The sequence below is a fragment of the Gymnoscopelus microlampas genome (genome assembly GCF_963454915.1).
Source record: "Gymnoscopelus microlampas genome assembly, chromosome: 2".
Classification (NCBI taxonomy): domain Eukaryota; kingdom Metazoa; phylum Chordata; class Actinopteri; order Myctophiformes; family Myctophidae; genus Gymnoscopelus; species Gymnoscopelus microlampas.
The window spans coordinates 15,034,272-15,056,668 of NC_139939.1; the positions used below are offsets into that span (position 1 = coordinate 15,034,272).

The window sequence follows — 22,397 nt, forward strand, 5'->3', positions numbered from 1 at the left end:
GTTATGACGATGTCTCGTCAGTGAGAGTTAAATTTACATTTCACTTAAATATCCCACACCACTATAGTAAAATGACTGAGATTCACTTCTGATACAGAAAATACACCCATTCTCAAACAACAAAAACCCAGTCTCTCCAACTCTTTAATAAACATAAAATACGTTTTAGGTCGGGATTCCAATTGAATCCATTCAAGAGAGAGAACTGGAACTGGACTGCTTTAAATTTGAAGCTGATAAAAGGATCTGCTAAATATCCTGATTGGATCCCGACCCCTGAAAATGTATTTTCTGTTCACTAAGGAGCTGGAGAGACGGTGAAACCCCCATTACTGAACAAACACTCTAGCAATGCTTACTATCAGAATTCCCACACACAAGCAAAAACAAAAAAGTAAGTGTTGTTTTTATTTTTTTTATTAAGTTTGGATATGTGCACCTATGAAGACTATCTGATAAGTGAATCAAAACAAAATGAACTATTCCACAGGTATGTAGATGTAACATCCATGTTCACATGGGGGTTGTGGCAGTGGTGCAGTCAAGGCTGTATGCAGGGCTGTACGGACCATCCATTCCCCTTTGACACCATCAAAGCACTGCTTCCCTAACAGTAAATATCCCTTCATTTTATGTTTCCTACATTTTGTTTTTAATTATTATTTCAAAAGTTTTCAAACATTTCCAAAAAAAAAGAAGAAAAAAAACCCGTAAGTAATGAAAATAGCAGATCTACAAGCTCATTGTGAGCTTGTAGATCTGCTATTTTCACTAGTTTGGGTCCCGGGAAGGCATCCACATTTCACGGGCTAAAATGTTTGGGAACCACTGACCTAGAGCCTCATTTATACTTTGTCGCATGATGGTGTCATGCGCCGAACATACCTGATCTACAAGCACATGCAACGCGTTGTGAGCTTGTTGAACAGCTATTTGTGGCGTATGATGGACTATAAAGTATTAGAGCACAATAGAAAGCCCACCCCTCAGCCTAAACTCTAAATTCTATCATTGGGTAAAATATGAATCCGTTTTTAGTGCCCAGGGCCCCAAAATCCCTATCAAAATCAACTTGATCACACTTAAACCCTCTATTCTTAATAAAACGGACGGGAGTTAAGTGTACTTGGACCACTTTTCTCCCCCATCTACACCAAGACCTTTTCCCAAAATAGCTGATGTAGGCTACAAGCTCACAACGCATTGTGAGCTTGTAGATTTGCTATTTTTGGCTAATGTTACCCCGAGAATAAGGATGCTGGGGTTCAAGTGGTTAAACAGTTTGTATTCTCTTCATAGTACACCAAAGTCCTCTACTACAGTACCACTGCACCACCTTGTGGTGGAGCATTGCACAACAACAGGCTAGCAAGTTGCCCTCATGGACACCAACCAAATAACTTATTTTAGTTCCCCTTTTGTCTAATAGCAAGGAACCCCTTCACAATGGTTTGTTTAAAAATGATACATTCACATCATTTCAGTTTTGTTTAAGTGACATTTTAGCAATATCTTTGAACTTGATCAACAGACACATACAATCTTCTGTTTAACTATGTGACACAGCTGTTTCTGATGATATAATTTGGACAAATTACGGATATGTTTCTCAGTTTCAACAACCACAACAAGGTTTTGTGTTCAAAATCCACATGTATGTCCAGGCTAATATTGACAGCATTCCTCATCAACAAAACACAATGCTACATAACAGCTGCACCGGATAACTCAGTGGTCGTCAAATTAGGGGTTACAAATTTAAAAAAAGTATCTGACTCTAATAACACATTTTCAATATCACCACTATGAATCTATTTATCATGTACCATTATGACATTTAGACATTGTAGTTTAACCAAAGCTCATTTTCATACTGTATCAAGGTTTTTAGGACAGAATCCCAGAAAAATCAATTTGGTGGTCCTTGTTCACATGATGTAAAAGTTTGGAAACCCCTTAATGGCCCCTACTGGTGTGAAACACCCCAACACACACACACAGTCACACACACACACACACCAGACCTGGGTCAAGGCGTTCAGTTGTTTTAAACACTACATACGTGAGCTGCGTTTTATTTTAAGCGCGTTGCGAGACATAGCTGAACTACTGTAAAAAAAGTCCTTCAGTACAAAATGTGCAAAGCAAAGCAAACTAAACCAAGCGTGCCTCCAGTCAGGCCGGCTTTCAGATATATTAAATGAGAACTCATACCAATAACGTTTAAATACTTTGATGTCTTTGGTTGAGCCAGGAAGGTTGGCTGGACAGGTGAGTGTTGTACGCTAACCGTACTTGTTTTGGTACTGGAGTTATCAAAGCAAAGCAAAGTTTGTTGTTTACCCAGGGTGTCGGACTAAGCACGAAGCTTGTTTCCAGCCGGACCCTGCATGGAAGCCTTGCTCAAGGGCTATTCAGCGGTGATTCATGATTGATGTGATGAATTGGGGAATCGAACTAGGGACCTTCCGGTATCAAGGCCGCCCCTCTAACCACTAGGCCACCGCTGCCAGTTGGTATCTTTGCTGACGGGTGGAAACCATGTACATGTCCAAAATCGTTACTTTTCAGGAAATGGAAAACAAGAATCTGTTCCAGTGGATCCAATGTATTTAGTCACAAGCTCTTAATACTTTTCATTGTTTAAGGTTAAAATGTTTGTCTACAAACTCTTTTGCAGTATAAAATAAATAAAAAGATGAAATATGGAGATACAAGGTTTCTGCCTGACAGGGACAATATGCTGCCTGGGGAAGCCTCTTTGACTCAACCAAAAACTTGGTGTGAGCAATGATGAAGTGGGATTCTACTCTGAGTTGAACCTCCCTGCTCAACCAAGCACCAAAGTATCGCAAACATCTTCCATTTATATTTCCAAGTTAGATATAAAGCAAACACATCGTTTCTCAAGTACAATTACACAATATATAGTTCCTAAAACCTACTTGGCATTGTTTTTACATAGCTTCAAAAGGCAGTGCACAAACAAAAAACAAAAAAGAAACAAAACCCTCAACATACAACATTCCCAGTTTCACCAGTAAGGACGGACAACATAGTTGCAGGTTCAACAATTATCTCAGCAAACGAAAAGGCTTCATACCAGGCAGCAGCACAGAAGGAAAATCAGAGATGAGCAACAGGATTGACACGTAACAGAGTTGACAAGCATAGACATGAATGTAAAGTAACAGTAGTGACACTGAACAGAGTTGACAAGCTTACAGTATCTAAGAGAGGTACTCATTGAAGGTTCATTTAAACAGGCTGTGGTTTATGAGCTACTGTATGAGATCATTCTTATTACCTCGTTTAACGGAACCAATTGGATTGCCCCAAAATGTGTACTGTATACACACACCACCCATCTCATACTCAAGGCAGGCAATATGAAAAACCTAATGCGAATAAGAGATCATTTAATTTCCGCAATATTTTTTGAAAGTTAGCCACCCAGCATGGTATCAAATCAAGCGCAGCAATTCATCATGTGTACCATATGCTTCAACCATTCAAGAGCATAACGGAAAAAAGGTTTACGGAGCAGACTGCAGGATCAATTCAAGTGCAAAAAGACTTTTGTTCCCAACATTTGCTGCCCAAAACAAGGCTTATTAAAAAAATTCTATTAAGAGCTAAAACTAAATCCAATAAATTATTTGACTGACATCAGAATTTTCAGGGAAAATAGTACAATATTTTTTTTTTTGTGTGAATGTTGTGCAGCCCTAAATTGTTTAAATGCACTTGTTCTGTTACAGTATTAGCTTTAGTAAACCTGCCCTACAAGAAGAGATTTCAGTGAGTTAACAGACAAATGAGTTATTCACACAGGGCTGTGACTAAACAGCAAAATGACCCATGACAAAGTGACACATGACATACAGTTTAAAATGCCAGTGAACTCATATTAATGGTTAAAAGCTCATTTCTGCGATGCTGAAATGTGTAGGTAAAAATGCTGAGGTATACCATTGTCACATTCTGGCTCTGTCTACATAGCTGTCCAGCTATCCAGTAGTGGCCCTTGGAATTTGAGAGGTGAGGTATATTAAACTAAACGATTAAGGTAACTTTTGTTTTAACAAAGGCAGCCCCTCCTGTTCTACCAACTGGTCCAACTGGTCTTCAACTGTAAACTAGAAGACAAGGAGGATATTTACCACAGACAACTGCTGGCTAACCATGTAAAGAATATCAGACAAAGAACCGGGTTTGTTTGTACATAAAGGTATGCATGTCTGCCCACACAAAAGTAGGCCAAAGCTCAATTGAAACTTTACTCATTTTAGCAGAGAACGGACATACATAGCCTACACACCATGGAACGCACCGAAGGTAACGTTACGCTGCACCTTGCCTCATGATGCAAATGTTGCTAAACTCGCTGGAGGAGAACTGACATCGATAGCTAAACATGGCCAAAGTCACCTTGATATTGAGAAATACTAAACTTTTGAAATAGCTCAACCACTTTTAACCTGGCATCCCCATTTTGGGTATGTCATTATGGGTGAAATTTTCAAAATACCTTTAGAAAATAGCTCATCTACAAGCTTATAGATTCATCATACAATGAAGTATGTAGATCGGCTTCAGTGGTTATTAACAACCAGTAGCTAGTATTTGACTTGGCTTGGGTTAGATACAGTATACTTGTGAATTTGAATTCGGTTGGGGTTTGTATTAGTCACGCTGGAGCCTACAAAGCTTGCTTGGCAAGGCGGTGCGTGCGCACACACACACACAAGCATTGTGATCAGAATGTGACTGCATGTGCCACAGCATGCCCTGGATGGTATGGCTGGCATGCATTGACCTTGAATCTCAGCCAGAGTCAGACAGGAGTAAATGCCATCCATACAGTATGCTCACATTTGGTAGAAAGTGACTGTCAATGGTTTATAAACAACGTTACCTCATCTCTCCTGTCACCGTGGCTGAAATTGTCAAGTTAGCCAATGTATGAAAGGTTGACTAACAAAACACTGCACTCTGTCTCACTGTGTGGCCATGCCCTATATTCTTTGGTATGCTTTGACATCACAGAATGGGGAGTGGTCACAAGTGCAACAGAGTGGAAACCTTCAACTTTCACAGAGGTCAGTGCAACAGTGCTCTAGTGTTTCATTACTCTTTCAAGTCTAACATAACATAAGCAGATGCTGGAAGCTAAAGCTTGCTAGACAAAGGTGAGCCAACTTGACAATGAATGACAAGTGCAAGAAAATACTCGGTCATGTTCCAAGATTAATTTAATTAACTTGTGATTGTGGGTGAATGTATTTATTGTATTTTATTTTCTAAACGTAAAACAAAGAATGAGCTTGTAGAGCAGCTATTTTCACTATCCGTCATATGAAAAAGTATATAGGGCTTAAGTGGTTACACTTCATTTACATACCAAAGCATGAATTATTAGACTTTAACCTATACCAAAGTCCTGATGTCAAAACAACGCCTCCTGGGTCACGAAGATCTTTTTCCCATTCAAAAAGCCCATACAAAAATCATGTAATACTGTGTAAAAACTGTGTTAAAAAAGAAAGCAAAATAATCCAGGCATTTTACTCAGATAGTTACAAAGCACTAACTCACAGAAAATGACTGCAATGATCAGGCTTAAATGACCTAACAATCAGCGGCGCACATAATCAGTGTCACGTCATATTGAATTGGATTTTCTGTTCTGTGGGAAAGTAGCATTGTCAGTCCTCGGATGTTTCATCAAACATTGTGTGTTAGAACTAAATTATAACACACACTGATAACATGTTACAAAATGTTTGTAACAGAGCGTGATGTGTTCAGTGACTGTGATTTGCTCCCGGTAATGTATTGCCCAACAATACCTCTAGGTACCGTTGCAGAATTAATGTAATTTTCTCCAAACAGACTGTATCTAATAATATTTGATACTGCCTCAATATCATCTTATGAATACATTTCCCCTGACAGAATGCCCAGACTCATTTCATTTCATTTTAGGAACAGAGTTCTTATATTACATGATTTAAAAATAAGTAAACAGGTTTTTGAAGGGGAAATCTTAATCATGACCCAGGGCGTGTGAGTTTTGAGACTTGGTACACTATTGACAGTATATCCAGACTTACAGTACTACCACACAAGGCCTGTTTTGCGAAGTGCAAAATGAGATCTGATCACAATGGAGACATCAATAATGCATATTAACAGATAAACGTGTAAGTGTGTCAGTGGATCACTCATTATCCAGACAGCATATGTATATATAGATTGTAGTTAAACATATATTTGTATATTTAATTGATTAAACAACACCTAGGCAGCAATATGTTGAAACACAGACTTTGGGGTAAGACACAAGGCCACTGAGTAATTTCACCAACCTGTTTTTGGACAGAATTACAACATTAGTTTTGAGAAGCATATAATGTCTATCCATGTTTTTTTTCTCCATAGCTTAAAATAGCCCCCACCTCTATACAAACTCATTCTGAGCTGCCTAAAGAAATATTTCTGCATACCCTGATACTAGCTTAATTATGTCTATATTAACTTCAACATGCTAAAATGAGTTAAAACCAGACTTTGGTAAAGAAAAGCATTTTGTCAATGCTTGTCACTGCTTGCTTACATTACATTCAAGAGAACTCAGAGGAGTGAACTATGAATAAAGTTTAACAGATGTTTTATTAACCACTCAGTCAGAAAGTTGAACCGACTGTACCTGTCAAACTGTGCAACGAGACTATGGGACCCAGGGTTGGGCCGAGGTCGCTTATGGACCTGTGGCCACCAGGAGCCCCTATAAGCAAGAAATATGTACATTATTTTAATTTACATTACCACACGTTATCTTACTCAATGGATATGTAGTGTACAGTGTAAGTGAAGGGGTGATAATTCATTAAAAAAACATTATACATAGGTGACTTGTCTGTGTTTCATTAGTTATGCACTGGTGAGGTTTGCCAACCCGACTTGTTTACATAACATAAAACAACAATCCAGGGACCCAAAAAAGGCTTGGGTCGGCCCTGCTATAGACCTACTAGACGAAAAATGCTTTTGGGCACTGGTCATTATAGGCAAACATTTTCAAAAAGTTTCAAACTTTTTCAAAATTGACCGATCTGTAAGCTCACAACGCTGCATGCTTGTCGACTGGGCATTTTTGCTTTTTTGTTTAACACCATTGTACAGTGCCTTGAGGAAAAAAATAAAAAGAAGGAAAACGCAGGAAAACGCAGGAAAACTTGGAAGCGGTCTCTTGGCTTGGTAGAAGAGGCCAATTCTCCATAGGGAGCTGGTAATATCTGCAGCCATTTCTCACAAAACATTTTGTACGTAAGACTACATAGTAAGTGATGAACCCTGTAAAATTGTCATTTTCTTGGTACTGATATCATTTTCTGTTAGACAATGACCTACCCTTTATTATTAACATGTCGCTAGCTGTTATATAACAGTCTAGCATTGACTATCGCTGTAGCACCGGCCACAATGCAAAAACACGGCCCAACATTTCTGACACGGTCAGAACTCCGACGGTGTAGACGGCTGTCCTTGAAATGTCCCACAGAACAACCCGAGATGCTTAAGTTTTTGCCACAATGAGTACATTTTGTCTATATATTGTACAGTATGTATATACTATAAGGACACACATTTGAGGGACTCTGGAAGAGTGACTTTTTTTTGCTTTAAGTTAGGAGGCGTGAAGCCACCCTAAGAGGCAGCGTTTGTTTTGATACCATTCTGACGGTTGAGATTATAAAAACAGTGTAAGGCTGAGCAATCGTATACAACACTACTATTGACCTATGAAGTGGCTTTCATTGCCTTGTTCCCCAAAGGTGTTTGTTCCATTGGTCTTACCCTTGGACACTTAACGTGTGCGTTAAAACTCAAGTACATTTTTTGACCTCTTAATTTTTCCTTTGCACTGCAAACCTGTGAAACAGACATATTCCAAAAGAGTGACTTCTCTTTAACCATCAGTGTTTTAAGAAGGGGCCAAGGAGGAGAGAGAACTCGATGGGTCAAAGACAAGTCACAACAAGCGACGCAGACAGTTCAGCATCAGTTCAGTCAACTCAGGATAGAAAACTAGAACTCATTTGCTATCAACTGAGAATTCTGTTTCAATCTTTTTTTCTTCACAATTTGAATATGACAAAATCCCTGAATTGACCGAACTGATGGCTTACTGAACCCAGGCTTGATCCATTATGATGTCACTGTCTGACATTAGTAACAAAATATTTAATTCCCTACACATGTGCAGCTTCAAATCCACTTCCACACACGTACACAATGGGCCTTCTTTCCTTTGTCTCCTTGCCTCTACTGTTAAGGCGGCTGTATGCTATGCGTGTGCAAGGAGGAATTTCTATGCTGTTCCCAAGCAGCGTAGAAAGCATCGCTCTTGGTTTAATTTGAAGTTGGATTGATTTGAAGCTAGACTTCAACTTCTCTTTTATAATCTTGGACTTATTTTAATACATAAAACATTATTTTAACCAATCTGTATGATAACACAATACAACTAAAACATCTGCAGTGGTTGGAGGTGCTCTCCCTACTGTTCCACTGAGAAATCTACCCTGGTCTAAAGACTACTGGTCATCAATGTAAATAAAGTTATTTGAAGTGGACGGCGTACCGGATGGACACTACACTGTAGATGTGCCAACATCTTGATTGTAAATTTGTTCAGACATTGTTGCAATTACCACTATATATGCAGCCGCCTTAACAAAAGGTCCTTACGCACCGGGTGCATTTTTTCCAGGTGATAATTCGCCAGAAAAAAATATATATATATATTACGAGACGATAAAGTGACAAAATTCTTATTCGGAATGAGGTCGATTTTCACCGTGAATAAAGGCCTCAACCTGTATGATTGAGGCATCGACTATTCATATTATGAATAGTTTGATAACATTTCTTGTATTGTTTATTCGTAACGCTCCTAGCGTGTAAAGAACTTAAGCACCCCAAACCCCAAATAATTACTCAACTACTCATATACTTACAGATTTAGAGTCAACGTTAATGACTTTAAAGGAATACTGCACCCAAAAAATATATAAATTACTCACCCCATGAAGCCTTGAATTCATGAAGTTTTTCTTGCATTCCTGAGCCAATAATACAATATTTGACTTATTTAAGTTAATAGGAGACCAATCTAAACAAGAGCACGACCATATGTAAAGCAAAACCATATTTAAAACATTCTCTTTGAACCTAAATCATCAGTGATTACACTGTGAGAGTTGTTTTGGAGTTTATATTATTATTTTAAATAGTTTTGCATTGGTCTCCTACCGCAGCAGACAACGCAAATATTGAATTATAGGCTCAGGAATATGCGACGAAAACAAGAATGTATTTATAGGAAAAACTTCCTTTTTGGGTGAAGTATTCCTATAAGACTAGTAATGCTCTACCTTTTACTCGTTGGCCCCCACAGTCCTAAAACTAAAATCTGTTGTAAACCAATTGGTTTGATCCGCTGAAAAATCCTCTACTCATGACCCAATAGCCAAAAACTGGCAATTACAGCCCATTTATCAGGACTTAGGCTTGAGAATCCCGTTTGTTTTGGACTCCAGAGCAGAAACCCATTAAATCGCCACTTACATGAGGCTTGGAACACAGTGCAAGGCGAGGAGATGAAGGAAACAAGGCCGTTAGAAATGCTACCAACTGCCTTCACTCTCGCCATGTTGCCTCCCGCGATGGAACAGAGACGTACGCTTCCTAGTAGGGAGGCAACATGACCACAGCCCAGTTGAAAGGGGGAGGGACACAGAGGAGGCTGGTACAATGGAAACCCCACCCTTAAAGGAAGTTGGTGGTGGAGTCCTTCGCAGAGTCGATTTGGAACTTGTAGGCATCATCTGTGGGGGCAGCAGGAGAAGCTGCTGACCCATCCGGCTGTACAGAGAGACAGATAGAGAGAGAGAGAGAGAGAGAGACAGAGACAGAGACAGAGACATAGAGAGAGAGAGAGAGAGAGAGAGAGAGAGAGAGAGAGAGAGAGAGACAGAGAGAGAGCGAGAGAGCGAGACAGAGACAGAGTCTCAAACTGTGGTTTTCAAAGTGGGGTGTGCAGGAACCCCCAGGGGCCCCGGGGGTCCCCAGACAAACAGTTTACTTCCACTATAATTCAATTCATTTGACATCATTGCAATACAAAAAGCGTAACGACTTTCTATATCACCACTTTGACATTGCTCAATTTAGTTTAAAACAAAACATCATTTCATATCAGGGTTGCTGGGCCAAAGTCATTTGAAGAGGTGGTCCATGGTGTTGGTTAGGGCTGAGAAAATAGATCTACCAATAACTGACTTAATCCTACTTGTGTAGGTAAAAACTGAAAAAAAGAAATGAAAGAAAATAATAATAAATTCATATATATATATATATACATGTTTACTGTATATATATGTATATATATATATATATATATATATATATATATATATATATATATATATATATATATATATATATATATATATATATATATATATATCGTTAAAATAAATCGTTCATTAATCGTAATCGAGGCAAAGCGTTTGAAATAATGGTGATATTGATTTTTGAAGTCACATGGCCCAGCCCTAGTGTTGATGTACTGTACCTGGGGGGCGCTGAGCAGAGGATCAGTGGGGGAGGGGATATTGTCCATTTTGACAGGTTCACTGGCTGTAGGAGGGGGAGCGCTGTACTGCATTGGAGCTGCCTGCTAAAACACACACACAAGCACACGCACACACAGATATTAAAAAGGTGCTACAGACAGCATTCAGCCACTAGATTTCACACTTCCCTCCACAACACCCGGGAAATTAGAACCATAAGGTTCCTATTTCCCCGACTCATGCCTATAAGGCAGCACTCATGCAGTTTGCAGCATTGTACCCTCGCCAATGAAAACAGAAGCACCGTTGTGAGGTAAACAAACACTTTTTAAAAAGCTTGTATTATTTCCTTTTTTATCATTCACCTACCTACATTTTATTAATATAACCTTCAACAATATATATGGAGGACAATGACATTTTGTTTAGTTAAATTAGTTCACTTTAGCCTAATCTGAAAAAATTAAGCTAAACCCAAAAGTCCTCTTAGTATTAAAATAATGCAGCACCGCCCGGGAGGTGGAGTAAAATTATCAACCCTAGCTTTGGAAAACGTCTATTTTCCTACTTTTGAGAGGAGCTTCTATTTGATCCCATAGACGTCAGTGAATTGAGTTAAGCAAGGCTAAGCTCACCGTTCAACATGCGATACCTTTAAAGTGCACACACAGAGTTTGACTGACTGGGAAATTAAAACGTTAATCCCCTCAAAACCAATCCTATCCTATCATGCATGGGCATGCTACATAATGCTAACTTTACAATTACTACACCAATTAAAACAAAGCTTCCTCTTTCAATCTATCTGTCCAACTAAACAGATGTTTAGTTTCAAAATAAAGAGAGTCAGCACGGCTGGCACCTCGCTTGAGTGTGCCTAGTCGTGCTTGAGTCTGCTTCGGACGTCCTCTTTGCATACCAATAGTGTGGCAACGGTTATTAGCCGCAAACATGGTACGCAAAAAGGCTGTCGTAAGCATTGGACATGAAAGGAACCTTGACCAAGTGTCAACATACAGGTACTGTTTGACGAGCTGGGAGTGAGAATGTGTTTTGAAAATTGAAAGTTAAATGTTAAATAAACAAAGGTGACATTCTGTGCTGCTGGGTGAGCATAACTGAACAGAACCACAGGACACGTTTGACGCTGTGATGCATGTGGCTTCGGCCGTCAATTACTGGATGAGGAATGAGAAATGAAAGCGAATGAGAATAGAAATAGATGAAAATGTGCTTTTGGATTTTGAGAATAAAGTCGTAACTGCAATGAATTTGCAACTTTGAAAGTTGCGGCAAATGGTTATCAGTGTTTGATATAAATGTAAAATGTAACCTTTTTTTTTTCTTGAATTCTACTTTTGACTTTATTCTCGAAATACAAAAAAGAACCTGAAACCTGAAAATGTTCTCTTCAGGAGAAACTACACAACTACAAAAGACTACAAAACAAAACTACTAAACACTGCACTAACCAAACATTGATGTACATATAAGATGAGGACATTATATGACAGACTACCGTTTATGACACGTCTACAAGTAGAGTCTGCTTGTGTAGAAACATACCATAGGCACTCCTGGGTAGTACTGGTTGAATGGGATAGACAATAGTAGCATTAGTAAAGCTGCCATGCAAAGGAGCTTAACTGTGTAGCATCAAGGTGGCCTCTTAGGCATTGTTAGGACATCATGACATTTTGAATTTAAAAACATAATACATGTGTGCTTTAGTAACCTCAGAAACACCTTATTAGTTAGCTAGCTGCAAGCTGAAGCGTTACTATTTATTGTGGCTAACACCACATAGGAATGTTCCAGTCGACTTGTATCCGTCGATAGCAAAGGTGGAGCAGTCGATCCAGTAAGCGTTCATATTTAGGGATAGGGGTCGAGACCCACTTTCACAGAAATGACTTGACACCCGAGCTTAACAATACTGCATCCTTTGCATGTAACGTTATGTCTTGAGAGACGAGAGTCATGTCATTTTAATCAAATCACTTGTGAACAAACATATCGATTGTCTACGATTACGTTCTTTAAATTCAATTGAATTGCCCGACAAAGGTCATTAAACTAAACAAAGAAGAATAATTTAATTTCCTCACACCCTTGTTCACTTCATTTCTCGTTTGGTCAGTTGGTTGCTTGCTAGGATGTCTGAATGTGCAAAGCGGTCAAAGGCGTGGCTACATTTCACCAAAGTCACAGATAAGGCGGAAGCGAAATGCCATTCAAGTTCTAGGTTAAATTCTTGTAAGCGCCAAAGCTAAAGCACCCCAACGCTGCGTATCATGCAGTACCTTCGGCTGTCTTCAAGTCGGAACACCACCAACTCTGGCTGCCGTTGTGGGTGCAGGACAATCATCTTCCTCCACCCAAAGGTACGCATGGGGCGCGCACCCCAACTTCGTAGCAAGTCCCGTTCATTGACAATTATAATCCAATTGATAGTAATCCCCAAAATAAATCGCCAACTTCATTCATTATGATGGTGGTCACCTCACCCCAGCTCATGAGTCCATACATCCACATAGTAATTTGATGGGCATTTATGTTATTTTACTATTCTCATATTTAGATGTTAGGGCTCTGTGTATTCCTTTTCAAAATAAATGTCCAGCATCAGTAGTGTTTATTGAAGGCTAGTTAAATGTCACAGACTAATAATAGTCAAGTAATAAGAGCAATACCAGTTCTGTAAATGTACTATATTCCACCAAATAATAGAAACAGTGATAGCATCAATGAGGACACAGATCGTTGAGCAGTCTCAAAAGCGGTATCAGCATCATTAAAATGAACCATCCCTGTTGAGCTGGGATTTAAACAATTATAATTTCAATTGTACAGAAGTTTTTTTTCTTTTTAGATGCATGCTGTTTAGACAGATGCTAGGTTCACTGTTTAGCCTGGTATCCTAGTTTCTTTGAGGCACTACATGGTTTGCTCTGCACTCTATTTGTGATTATTTGTTTATTAAATAGAGTTAATGCTTACTCTGCTTATTCTGATCTTGTGTTTGTAAGCTGCACTGCAATTACAATTAAAACTGTAATCGCTTCATTGCCATAATGACATAAATAAATAGATTGAGTATTGATCTAGGCATTTCTACATTGGGACACGTGACTATATATGTAAAGTCGTAAGTAAAACAGGGAATTCTTAAATTCAAAATGTCATGGAATCCTTTTATGAATTTTTAAAACAGACATTGTAACACAAGTTTAAAAGAACCTTCAGCCAACCACAACATGGTGTAAAAATGTCCAGTAGAGAGAATAAAACAACGTATTGAAGAATTAGGAGAAAAACAGCAGAGGCGATAGAAACAGAACAGAAACAGAAATGACCACGAGACATAAATGCCACAGTGATTTACATGTACCATTGAATCGTTTCCTCAATAACTACAAAACAGATGATATACTTTGAAAAACATAGTCAACAAACCATGGTAGCACAAGGTTATTGGTAAGAACAGGATTAAAAAGTGGTTAGGATTCCCCGTTAATTAAGTCAGAGAACTGGACTAGAACGCTGTTTCTAAACGTCGGACCAATACTGTACTTTTAGTACAATTTTGAGGCACTATTACTTCACTGGAGTATTTCCAATTGTCTATACTTTTACTTCTACTTTGTAAATTTAACATTGTACTTTTACTCCACTACAAGTATTTGAAAACTTTAGTTAGTTACTTTGCAGATATAAATTATTACATTATAAAACATACATTAACCACTTCAGCCCTATTTTATACCTAGGCTATTTGAAAATAGCCGATCTACGAGCTCGTTGTGAGCTTGTAGATATGCTATTTTCAAACAAACAAAACAGTACTTTTACTTTTGGTATTTTAAGTACATTTTGAAACCAATACTTTTGTGCTTGTACTCAAGTCAATTTTGGATTCCGGTCTTTTACTTCTTACAGAGTAGTTCTACATTGCAGTATTGATACTTTTGCTTAAGTAAAACATTTGAGTACTTTTTCCACCACTGACTAAAACTATAGCTATAACGATAATTATGGGAGTGTCCACACTGATGAACGATAAAGTTCTGTAAACAAAGTGTGCAGTCCAGCTGTGTCGCAGCCTACACACACACACACACACACACAGAGACAGAGAGAGCAAGAGGGAGAGATCTCCGCCTCTGTGGTACTGAAAGACACATGCTGGATATTATGGATAATCTGACTCTGATCATTAATCATGAAGGAGGTGAGATAGTTGTAGGCTGTCTGAGGTAATGCCTGCTCATCTCCGTTCATAATAAAACTACCACTGATTCTGATAGTGAGTAAGACCGACTGCATCGCAGTTGTCCTGCTGGTGGATTTTGACTGGCTGTCAGTGTCAGTATCATTGTCGTTCAGTGTTGACAGATGGGAAATGTTGAGTTATCGTACCGGAGGCTTAAAATGATCTTATATTTGAAAGAAAACTATCGTACACAGCCAAAAAAGAGAAATCACACGTGTAAATATGTAATTTCACAAATAATTGCGTATTTAGTGAATAAACTATCTTGTTTGAGACTCCTACATGACAATAATGCATCACATATGCTGTGAACGCCCCCTTAGTAAATTCACACACTTTTTTTGTGATATGGTGAAATTATCGTATATTTGGCCATTTTTGGAATTATTGATCGTACATCGTACAGAGGGTAAAATTATCGTACAAATACAATAATTATCGTACATCTGGCAACTGGTCGTTGTAGTTGTGGTATGGACCAGGCTGCAAGCATCCGGTTTTTAAATTGAAGCCATATAGGAAGTGACAGTTCATATGAATGGCCGCTAGTTTCACTATTTCCCCCTTGATTTCCCCACTGCTGGCTGCAGAAACAATAACCCTCTATTCAAGCGAATGGGATTTTGGCCGGATTTTACACTTTATTTTATTACCTTAATAAACATAGTCATAAATACGTTACGCTTTCAGTCGCTAGTTTAAAGTCTTCTTTCAATTACCATGATATGTGTTTAGTAAATTATGGTCCCATCATTTTTTATTAAATTGGGGTATGTTTCTAGGCTTTCTACTGGTTCTACCGAGTGAAGACCCGCCCTTGCTGTGGTTGCAGCCAATAGCAGTCATTTCCAGTTTCTTTTCGGGACCGGAAGTTCAAATATGGCGGATTTGAATTTGCCGAAAAAGTGGCCTTAAAACGGTCTGTGGAGAAACAATGCGTCTCCCTTTGTCCATATTGTTTTACAGTCTAAGCCTAAGGTATGGACTCTGCCATCCAGTTTTTTTCTTTCACGATTTTTTAAACGAGATATGTATAGTTCTTGTGCTGTGTGAACGTCGCTTAACTCTGAGAGCGTACAAATGGACCCATAAGGGTCCATTTGGTTCCATTTGTACGCTCTCAGAGTTTAATTAACTTTATAATTTTACATGTACATTGGGGACCCAGAGATGACAAATCAAATGGGGGTCCGTGGCCTAGTGCTTATCAAACTGGGGGTCCTTGAAATGAAAAAAAAAAGGGTTGAGAATCACTGGACTATACCATTGGAGCACCAGGCCCAGGGCCGTACTGGCCAGGTGGTGGGCCGTACTGGCCTTGTGGTGGACCGTTCCACTGCGGAGGCTGGGCAGGGGCGTACATGGCCGGACCGCTAGGGGGGTAGCCGGGGTTCTGGGGGGGATAGGCGGGGTTGAAGCCCTACAAAGACAACGACACAGAGATAGAGAGAGGTTTGTCATACAGAAGTCATAATTACATCTAAAAAGGTATCATCATTTGCCCTTCCACGTTGTAGATAGATAACACAGACAGACAGACAGACAGACAGACAGACAGACAGACAGACAGACAGACAGACAGACGGCCAACAGATAGATAACATTAGGAAACCGAGACGCTACAGCGTTACTAACCGGGCTGGGGGGTGGGCCATTCCACTGTCCCTGTCCACCTGGGGGAGGCTGTACCATAGGACCCCCACCTGGGGGAGGGTGCACCATAGGACCCTGTATAACACACACACACACACACACACACACACACACACTTTACAATCTAGGCATTTAGCAGATGCACTTATCCAGCGATAAGCAAGGTAATCACATGATGCAGAGAGACAGTGTAGTGCCTCGAGAAACTAGGATCACAGGTAAAACAGAACCTAGCATCAGTCTATAAACAATGACTATCAAAAAAACAATCTCCACATTGAAACTATGGGATACACACACACCAATTTTTCACTATTATGCATGTCATACCGTTACGTTAGGGTCAGGGCCTCCATGGTAGTACATCTATAAACAGAGAGAAACAGCAGCAAGATGAATGATTCCATTTATCCATATTGTAACCTCAATCAGTGTGTTTCAATCATAAACACAACACATTGTCCATGCATTTATCAACCCCTCCTTCCCTTTTCTCCCTCACCATCATGCCCCGTTGATCTCATGCCTTCCACTCCTACACATTCTCTCTCTGTCTCTCAATCTCAATCTCTCTCTCTCGCCCTCATTTCTGAAACGAGCCTGCGTGGGAGGCTGTGCGGTCATCTCAATGCAATGCTCGGCATCCATCAATCTGTCGGCGTTTTGACCTGAGCGTAGCCGACGAGCGGCGACGACCAAATCTCACGTCAAGCGCGCAAATATTTGTGTGTCAGCGTGGACTTGCGGTGCAGCATAGTCAGAGAATCTGACAGGCATCTAAACATTATGCATGGAAAGGATAGTGCATGCACATCCAAGTGCCTAGGTGCAAGTCTGCACACTTGCAAAATAAGCTGAACTATTTATTGCTTGATTTCGATCACACGAGGATCTTCATCAGGAATTGAATTGAATCTAATTTCCTAATGAAGATCTGTGTGTGAGATCAAGCAATAAAAAGTGGAGCTTATTTTGCCAGTGTGTAGACTTAATTTAATTTTATCTAAACATGAAGCCACATATTCACTTAAAAAAGATGTGACCTATGTCAAAATAAAGGACTACGTCGATATATTTACATACAGTATTATATATCCCATAATAGTTATTACGGGATTAACAGTTGACATAATTACAATAAACTAAAATGGAGCAATGGAGAAATTAAAAACAATCAGTCAACTACCTGAATTTAAAAAAGAGCTTTTGACAGTCATCAGATCTCCAAAATGGAAAATGTGGCTCTATTAAAACCTCTATGATTTTGTGGGATCGCAGGAATCTTTTCATGGAGCCGTGACGTCTCTTAAAGCATGTCCTTCTTGAGTTTCCAGGCTTTCGTTTATCTCTTTTAATGATGGCTAGAAGTTAGCTATTTACTTTCTCCGCTGTGGTTGAAAGCATCCATACATTTTCCAGATTGCATTATTCTGACTTCCTTTGATGACACTTTTTAGTTGGTTCGATTCGAGAGAATTTTCTTTTCTTGACCGTATTCCGCTTTTGCATGTTGTAAACATTTATCAACACCCAACCTTTCTTACACTGTGATTGGTGAGACATGACCGTTTCACAAATCACACGTGAATCCTGTCGTGAGATGATTCCTGCGGTTCGTATCTGCACTGGTTTCTACATTAGATTGATAGACGAGGGCCATCGTCTCTCGCTCTGTCTATCCCTCTTCCTCTCCCAAACTAAATCTCTCCCTATCCCCCACACACCTCTTGAGGCCCTTCTTTCCTCACATCTATTGCTACTATCCATCCTTCTCAGTGCTGTACCATTTCACCTTTCCTCAACCCTCACCCCCCCCCGACCCCTTACCGCTCCGGGTCCTCCAGGAGTGTTGTAGTCGGGTGGAGGCCCACCAGGGCCATGAGGATCGGGGTGCACCATCTCCGGACTGCTCTGTTGAGAGAGAGACAGAGAGAGAGAGAGAGCAGGTAGACAGCTGGTTTTAGTATTTGGTCATGTAAGTGAACCAAACACCACAAGCTCGTCGCGACGCAACGCGTTGTGAGCTTGTAGATTGTCTGTTTTTGGCGACGACATTTGGTGTAGACGGAAAAAGGAGCGGATCAAGTACAGAGCCAACTCAGGTCAAGTTTACAAAGTGAAGAGTGTTTAAGTGGTGGTTATGGTCGTTTCACAGAGACAGTGACACTAGTCCTGCATGCTAATATCCAGGGGGTCGCACTGCGCTCCTCTTGTGAATAGATGCATTTCTACGCATCGCATATACAAAACTGTTCAACACTTGTCAACTCTGGCAGCAGGTGGATGTGTGTGTGTGTGAGTGAGTGTGTGTGTGTGTGTGTGTGTGTGTGTGTGTGTGTGTGTGTGTGTGAGTGTGAGACAAGCATGAACACGACAGTTTCACGGGATAGTGCCCGCTTGTCAGGCGATCCTGTCAATCTGACAGGAGTAGCACCTGTCACATTTTCTCAGTGTCCTTTGGATGGGATGACGTAATACAACTGTGCCAGACATTTCAAAACAACGATTGTTGTATCAATGTAGCTACCAATAGAATCCAAGGAATAACAAACTATACCAATCGCCCCTTGATTTTCTTTACACAAATTACAGGTTTTCACTTTATTGACCGACATATTTTAACAATTAGTTAGCAAGCCAGCTGACCAATGTAGCTTGACAATGACATCACTCCCTCTTCAGGAACACCCATCTCAGAAAACGACTAAAATGGGGAGAAATTTCAGACTGAATAATGAAGTAAAACAAAATGGAAATTCTGTCTGAGTTTCAGGCTATATATATTCTAGGGACTGTTGCCCACTTTTCCTGACAGTTTCACGTCATTCTGTGCAAAGCTGCAGTAAAGCTGTAGCCTGTCTGTTTCCTGTCAAACAGACAGGGCAGACAGACACACCAGACGATAACATTACCCTCTCCGTTTGGGTGGAGTAGGTGGAGTATTTAATTGAAAGATTACAGCTTCAGATGATACTAGACTGGCCAAAGCCAGACTTATATTTTGTTGTACGATGATGTCGCACGCCGAAAAAAAAAAGCTCTACACCGAGCTTGTAGATCGGCTATTTTTGGTGTGACATCGTCATATACGACGGAGCACAAATTACACGTAAAGCCATTAGACGACACAACAATACACCAGCCTTCCATTTGTATGCATACGGGTAAATGCTTGTGGGGGATCTGTGCTACACAGTCAGTTCTGAATTCCATTCACACATTTGCTTCCCGCAACGCACCGAAAACAAGATGTGATATCATGTTTTTGAGGCATTGTGGGTGGAACGGTACAGAACGTTTGGTGTCTCTGGCATCAGCATTGCAGCAGCAATGTTGTCGTAGTGAGGAAAAGACATGGAGAACCAACAGAAGAACCAGTGGTGTAGGAGGTCGATGCAAGTACCTGTCCTGCACTCCCCCAGGTCCCCAGATTACAGTTAAGTGATAATTTAAGGACTTTTAAGACCTTAAAACAAAAAATGAAATGAAAAAAGATCATTACTGCATCAAGGTAATCAACAAACTATACTATAAAAACTGGTCAAACATTGGCCAAATTGTCAAATCATATAAGAAAGAGGCAAACCTCGCGTTGCGAGGCGTTATGAGCTTGTAGATCTACTATTCTCACAATATTTATCTGTGGGAACTGATTCCAACTAAATGTAAAGCCTCAACTCCTACAATTCAAGTGCTTGTTAGGGTGGGGGGGGTCCCCGGTTCAAATATGATTCTTTTGGGGGGGTCGCAGCCTGAAAAAGGTTTAGAACCACTGTAGCAGGTGGGTGTAGTACCAGCACTGTGAATCAGCAGTGCATTCTCACACCCATATTTGACGTTTCGAGGGGTACCGGCAAGGTTGCATGCTGACGGGGGACATGATGATTTACGATTCTGTAAATCCTGCATTTCAGTGTTGGCGGGATTATCGGGACGTTGCAAAATGACTTGACGGGGGAAACTGTCACGACAACGGGGGCTCCGGTCACATCAAAACAAACATAAAAACACTTTGAGGCAAAGTATGAGTGATTTTTACTCGAGTAAGGAGCCAAACTTGCAATGGAAACCCTGTCCGACTCAGTGCATGTCAAGACTGACCTCAACTTAAATACCAACACACTAGTGATGCGCGGGCCGACCCGTAGCCCGCAGGTCCCGCGGGTTGACGGGTTATAGATTACGACGCAAATATCGTGGGGCGGGCGAAGCGGGTCAACCCACGGAAGAAAAAAACCCCACCACAACACAAAAAAACCCAAAAAAACCTGACCCGCGCATCACTACAACACACACACCTTCAAGGGAAAGGCGTTGGCTCACACAACTGCAGCTGGGGAAGATATTGATCTACACCAATGGGTGCTTACATGGTCAATGGTACATGTCACAACAAGAACAATGTTCCCTGCAATAGCTACACATCAGCTGTTCTAATGGATACAAAAACACAAACACACAAAACTATGAGTTCTCTTAAATGATACTTATTTCAGAATTACATTGACAAGATGCTTTCCCATGCCGTCACCAACAGTACGGCCAGAGAGTGAGAATATGTTGGGATCAGTGGTGCAGCGGGTGGATTCACTGTAGTACCTGTACTATAGTGGTGGTGGTGGTGGACTTCTGCTTGAAGATCTTCTTCCGACAGCAGCAGCAGATTCCAGCCGGGATCCCCAGGAGCAAGAGGAGGGCCATGAGAGGGTTACCCCCTACCCCCTCATGATGGTCTGTGGAAGAAACATAGAATGTACTGTAATAAAGGCAGTGGTTCTCAAAGTGGGGTCCGGGGACCCCAAGGGGTCCTTGGTGGGGTTCCAGGGGGTCCCCAGCAAAAGTAGTTAAAGGGCAAGACCACTTTGGTAAAGGTTTGGGTTGTATATTTATCTTGCCATGATGTAACTCCAAAGGTGGGCAAGAAATCAAAAATATTTGCTCCATTGATTAGAAATTGAAAATATGCTCCTCATTGACTTACATTATATGCTGAAACAGCTCTCAAAGTCGCTCTTTTAGCACATAAACAAACGCAAACAAAGTTGATTCAGACAATATAGAGCAACACCAATTCCAGTCCAGTTCTTTTTATTTTTATAAAAATGTTAACTTCCTTTGATTTTGCCAGTTGTATAGGAAGAAAACCCAGACTGGATCCGTGGATCCGGATCTTCAAATAGTAAAATCAACAGAAAGTTAACATTTTATATAAAAAAAAACAGCACTGAGTTTGGTGATGGTCTATATTGTCTGAATCGACTTAGTTTGTGTCGGCCCACCCACCTGACCACTTAACAGTTAAGTGGTCAGATGGGCGGGCCATGAACACTTTCAAGATCTTCAAGTGGGCCCTGATCCAAAAACAGTTGGGAACCAGCGGTGTAGCGTTTGATCTAGATCAATTCTCATGAGTGGCCTGTATGTTGCCAAAAACAGTTGTCTCATTTGATCCCTGCTTAAAACTCATAAAGCCACATAAAAAAAACTTGTTCAGACATGTTTTTATCATCTGAGTACCATCCATGATCGGATGAATCATTCAAATTTTAAAGACGCCCAAATTACCCCACATACTTGTATTTCTTAGGTTCCAAATTGGACAGAGAGCTGCTGCTAGACTTTGAAAGCAGGAGAGAACATACATGACTCCTGATTGAACTCCCCTGATTGCTTGCCTATCTGTTTTAGGAAGGCAGTTCATTGCCCGGCCCCCATAATTACATTCTTGAGTCATTAACTCCTTATGAGTCGGTACGCAGCCTGAGATCCTCTTTGCTGTCATGGTTCCTCGACTCCTGAACATCACTGTCTTTTCATCGCTTCTT

General features: G+C 40.3%; 1 protein-coding gene across 6 annotated transcripts in view; it reads right to left on the minus strand.

The window, feature by feature from the left end:
• Positions 1-404: 404 nt before the first annotated feature.
• The window catches only part of LOC311059735 (uncharacterized protein), a 46,398-nt gene continuing 24,405 nt past the window's right edge, over positions 405-22,397 (minus strand). For 3 of the 6 annotated variants that reach the window (XM_084077775.1, XM_084077773.1, XM_084077776.1), the window contains 7 exons: positions 21,172-21,305; positions 18,400-18,483; positions 16,903-16,938; positions 16,555-16,647; positions 16,184-16,339; positions 10,646-10,750; positions 405-9,933 (listed from right to left, as the gene is read on the minus strand). In XM_084077775.1, coding sequence (XP_083933901.1) covers positions 9,838-9,933; positions 10,646-10,750; positions 16,184-16,339; positions 16,555-16,647; positions 16,903-16,938; positions 18,400-18,483; positions 21,172-21,305 — 704 coding nt within the window. In that variant the 3' untranslated portion in view covers positions 405-9,837. Of the gene's footprint in view, positions 9,934-10,645; positions 10,751-13,826; positions 15,986-16,055; positions 16,340-16,554; positions 16,648-16,902; positions 16,939-18,399; positions 18,484-21,171; positions 21,306-22,397 lie in introns of those variants that run through there. The other 3 variants (XR_014602194.1, XM_084077774.1, XR_014602195.1) reach the window with 3 other exon arrangements.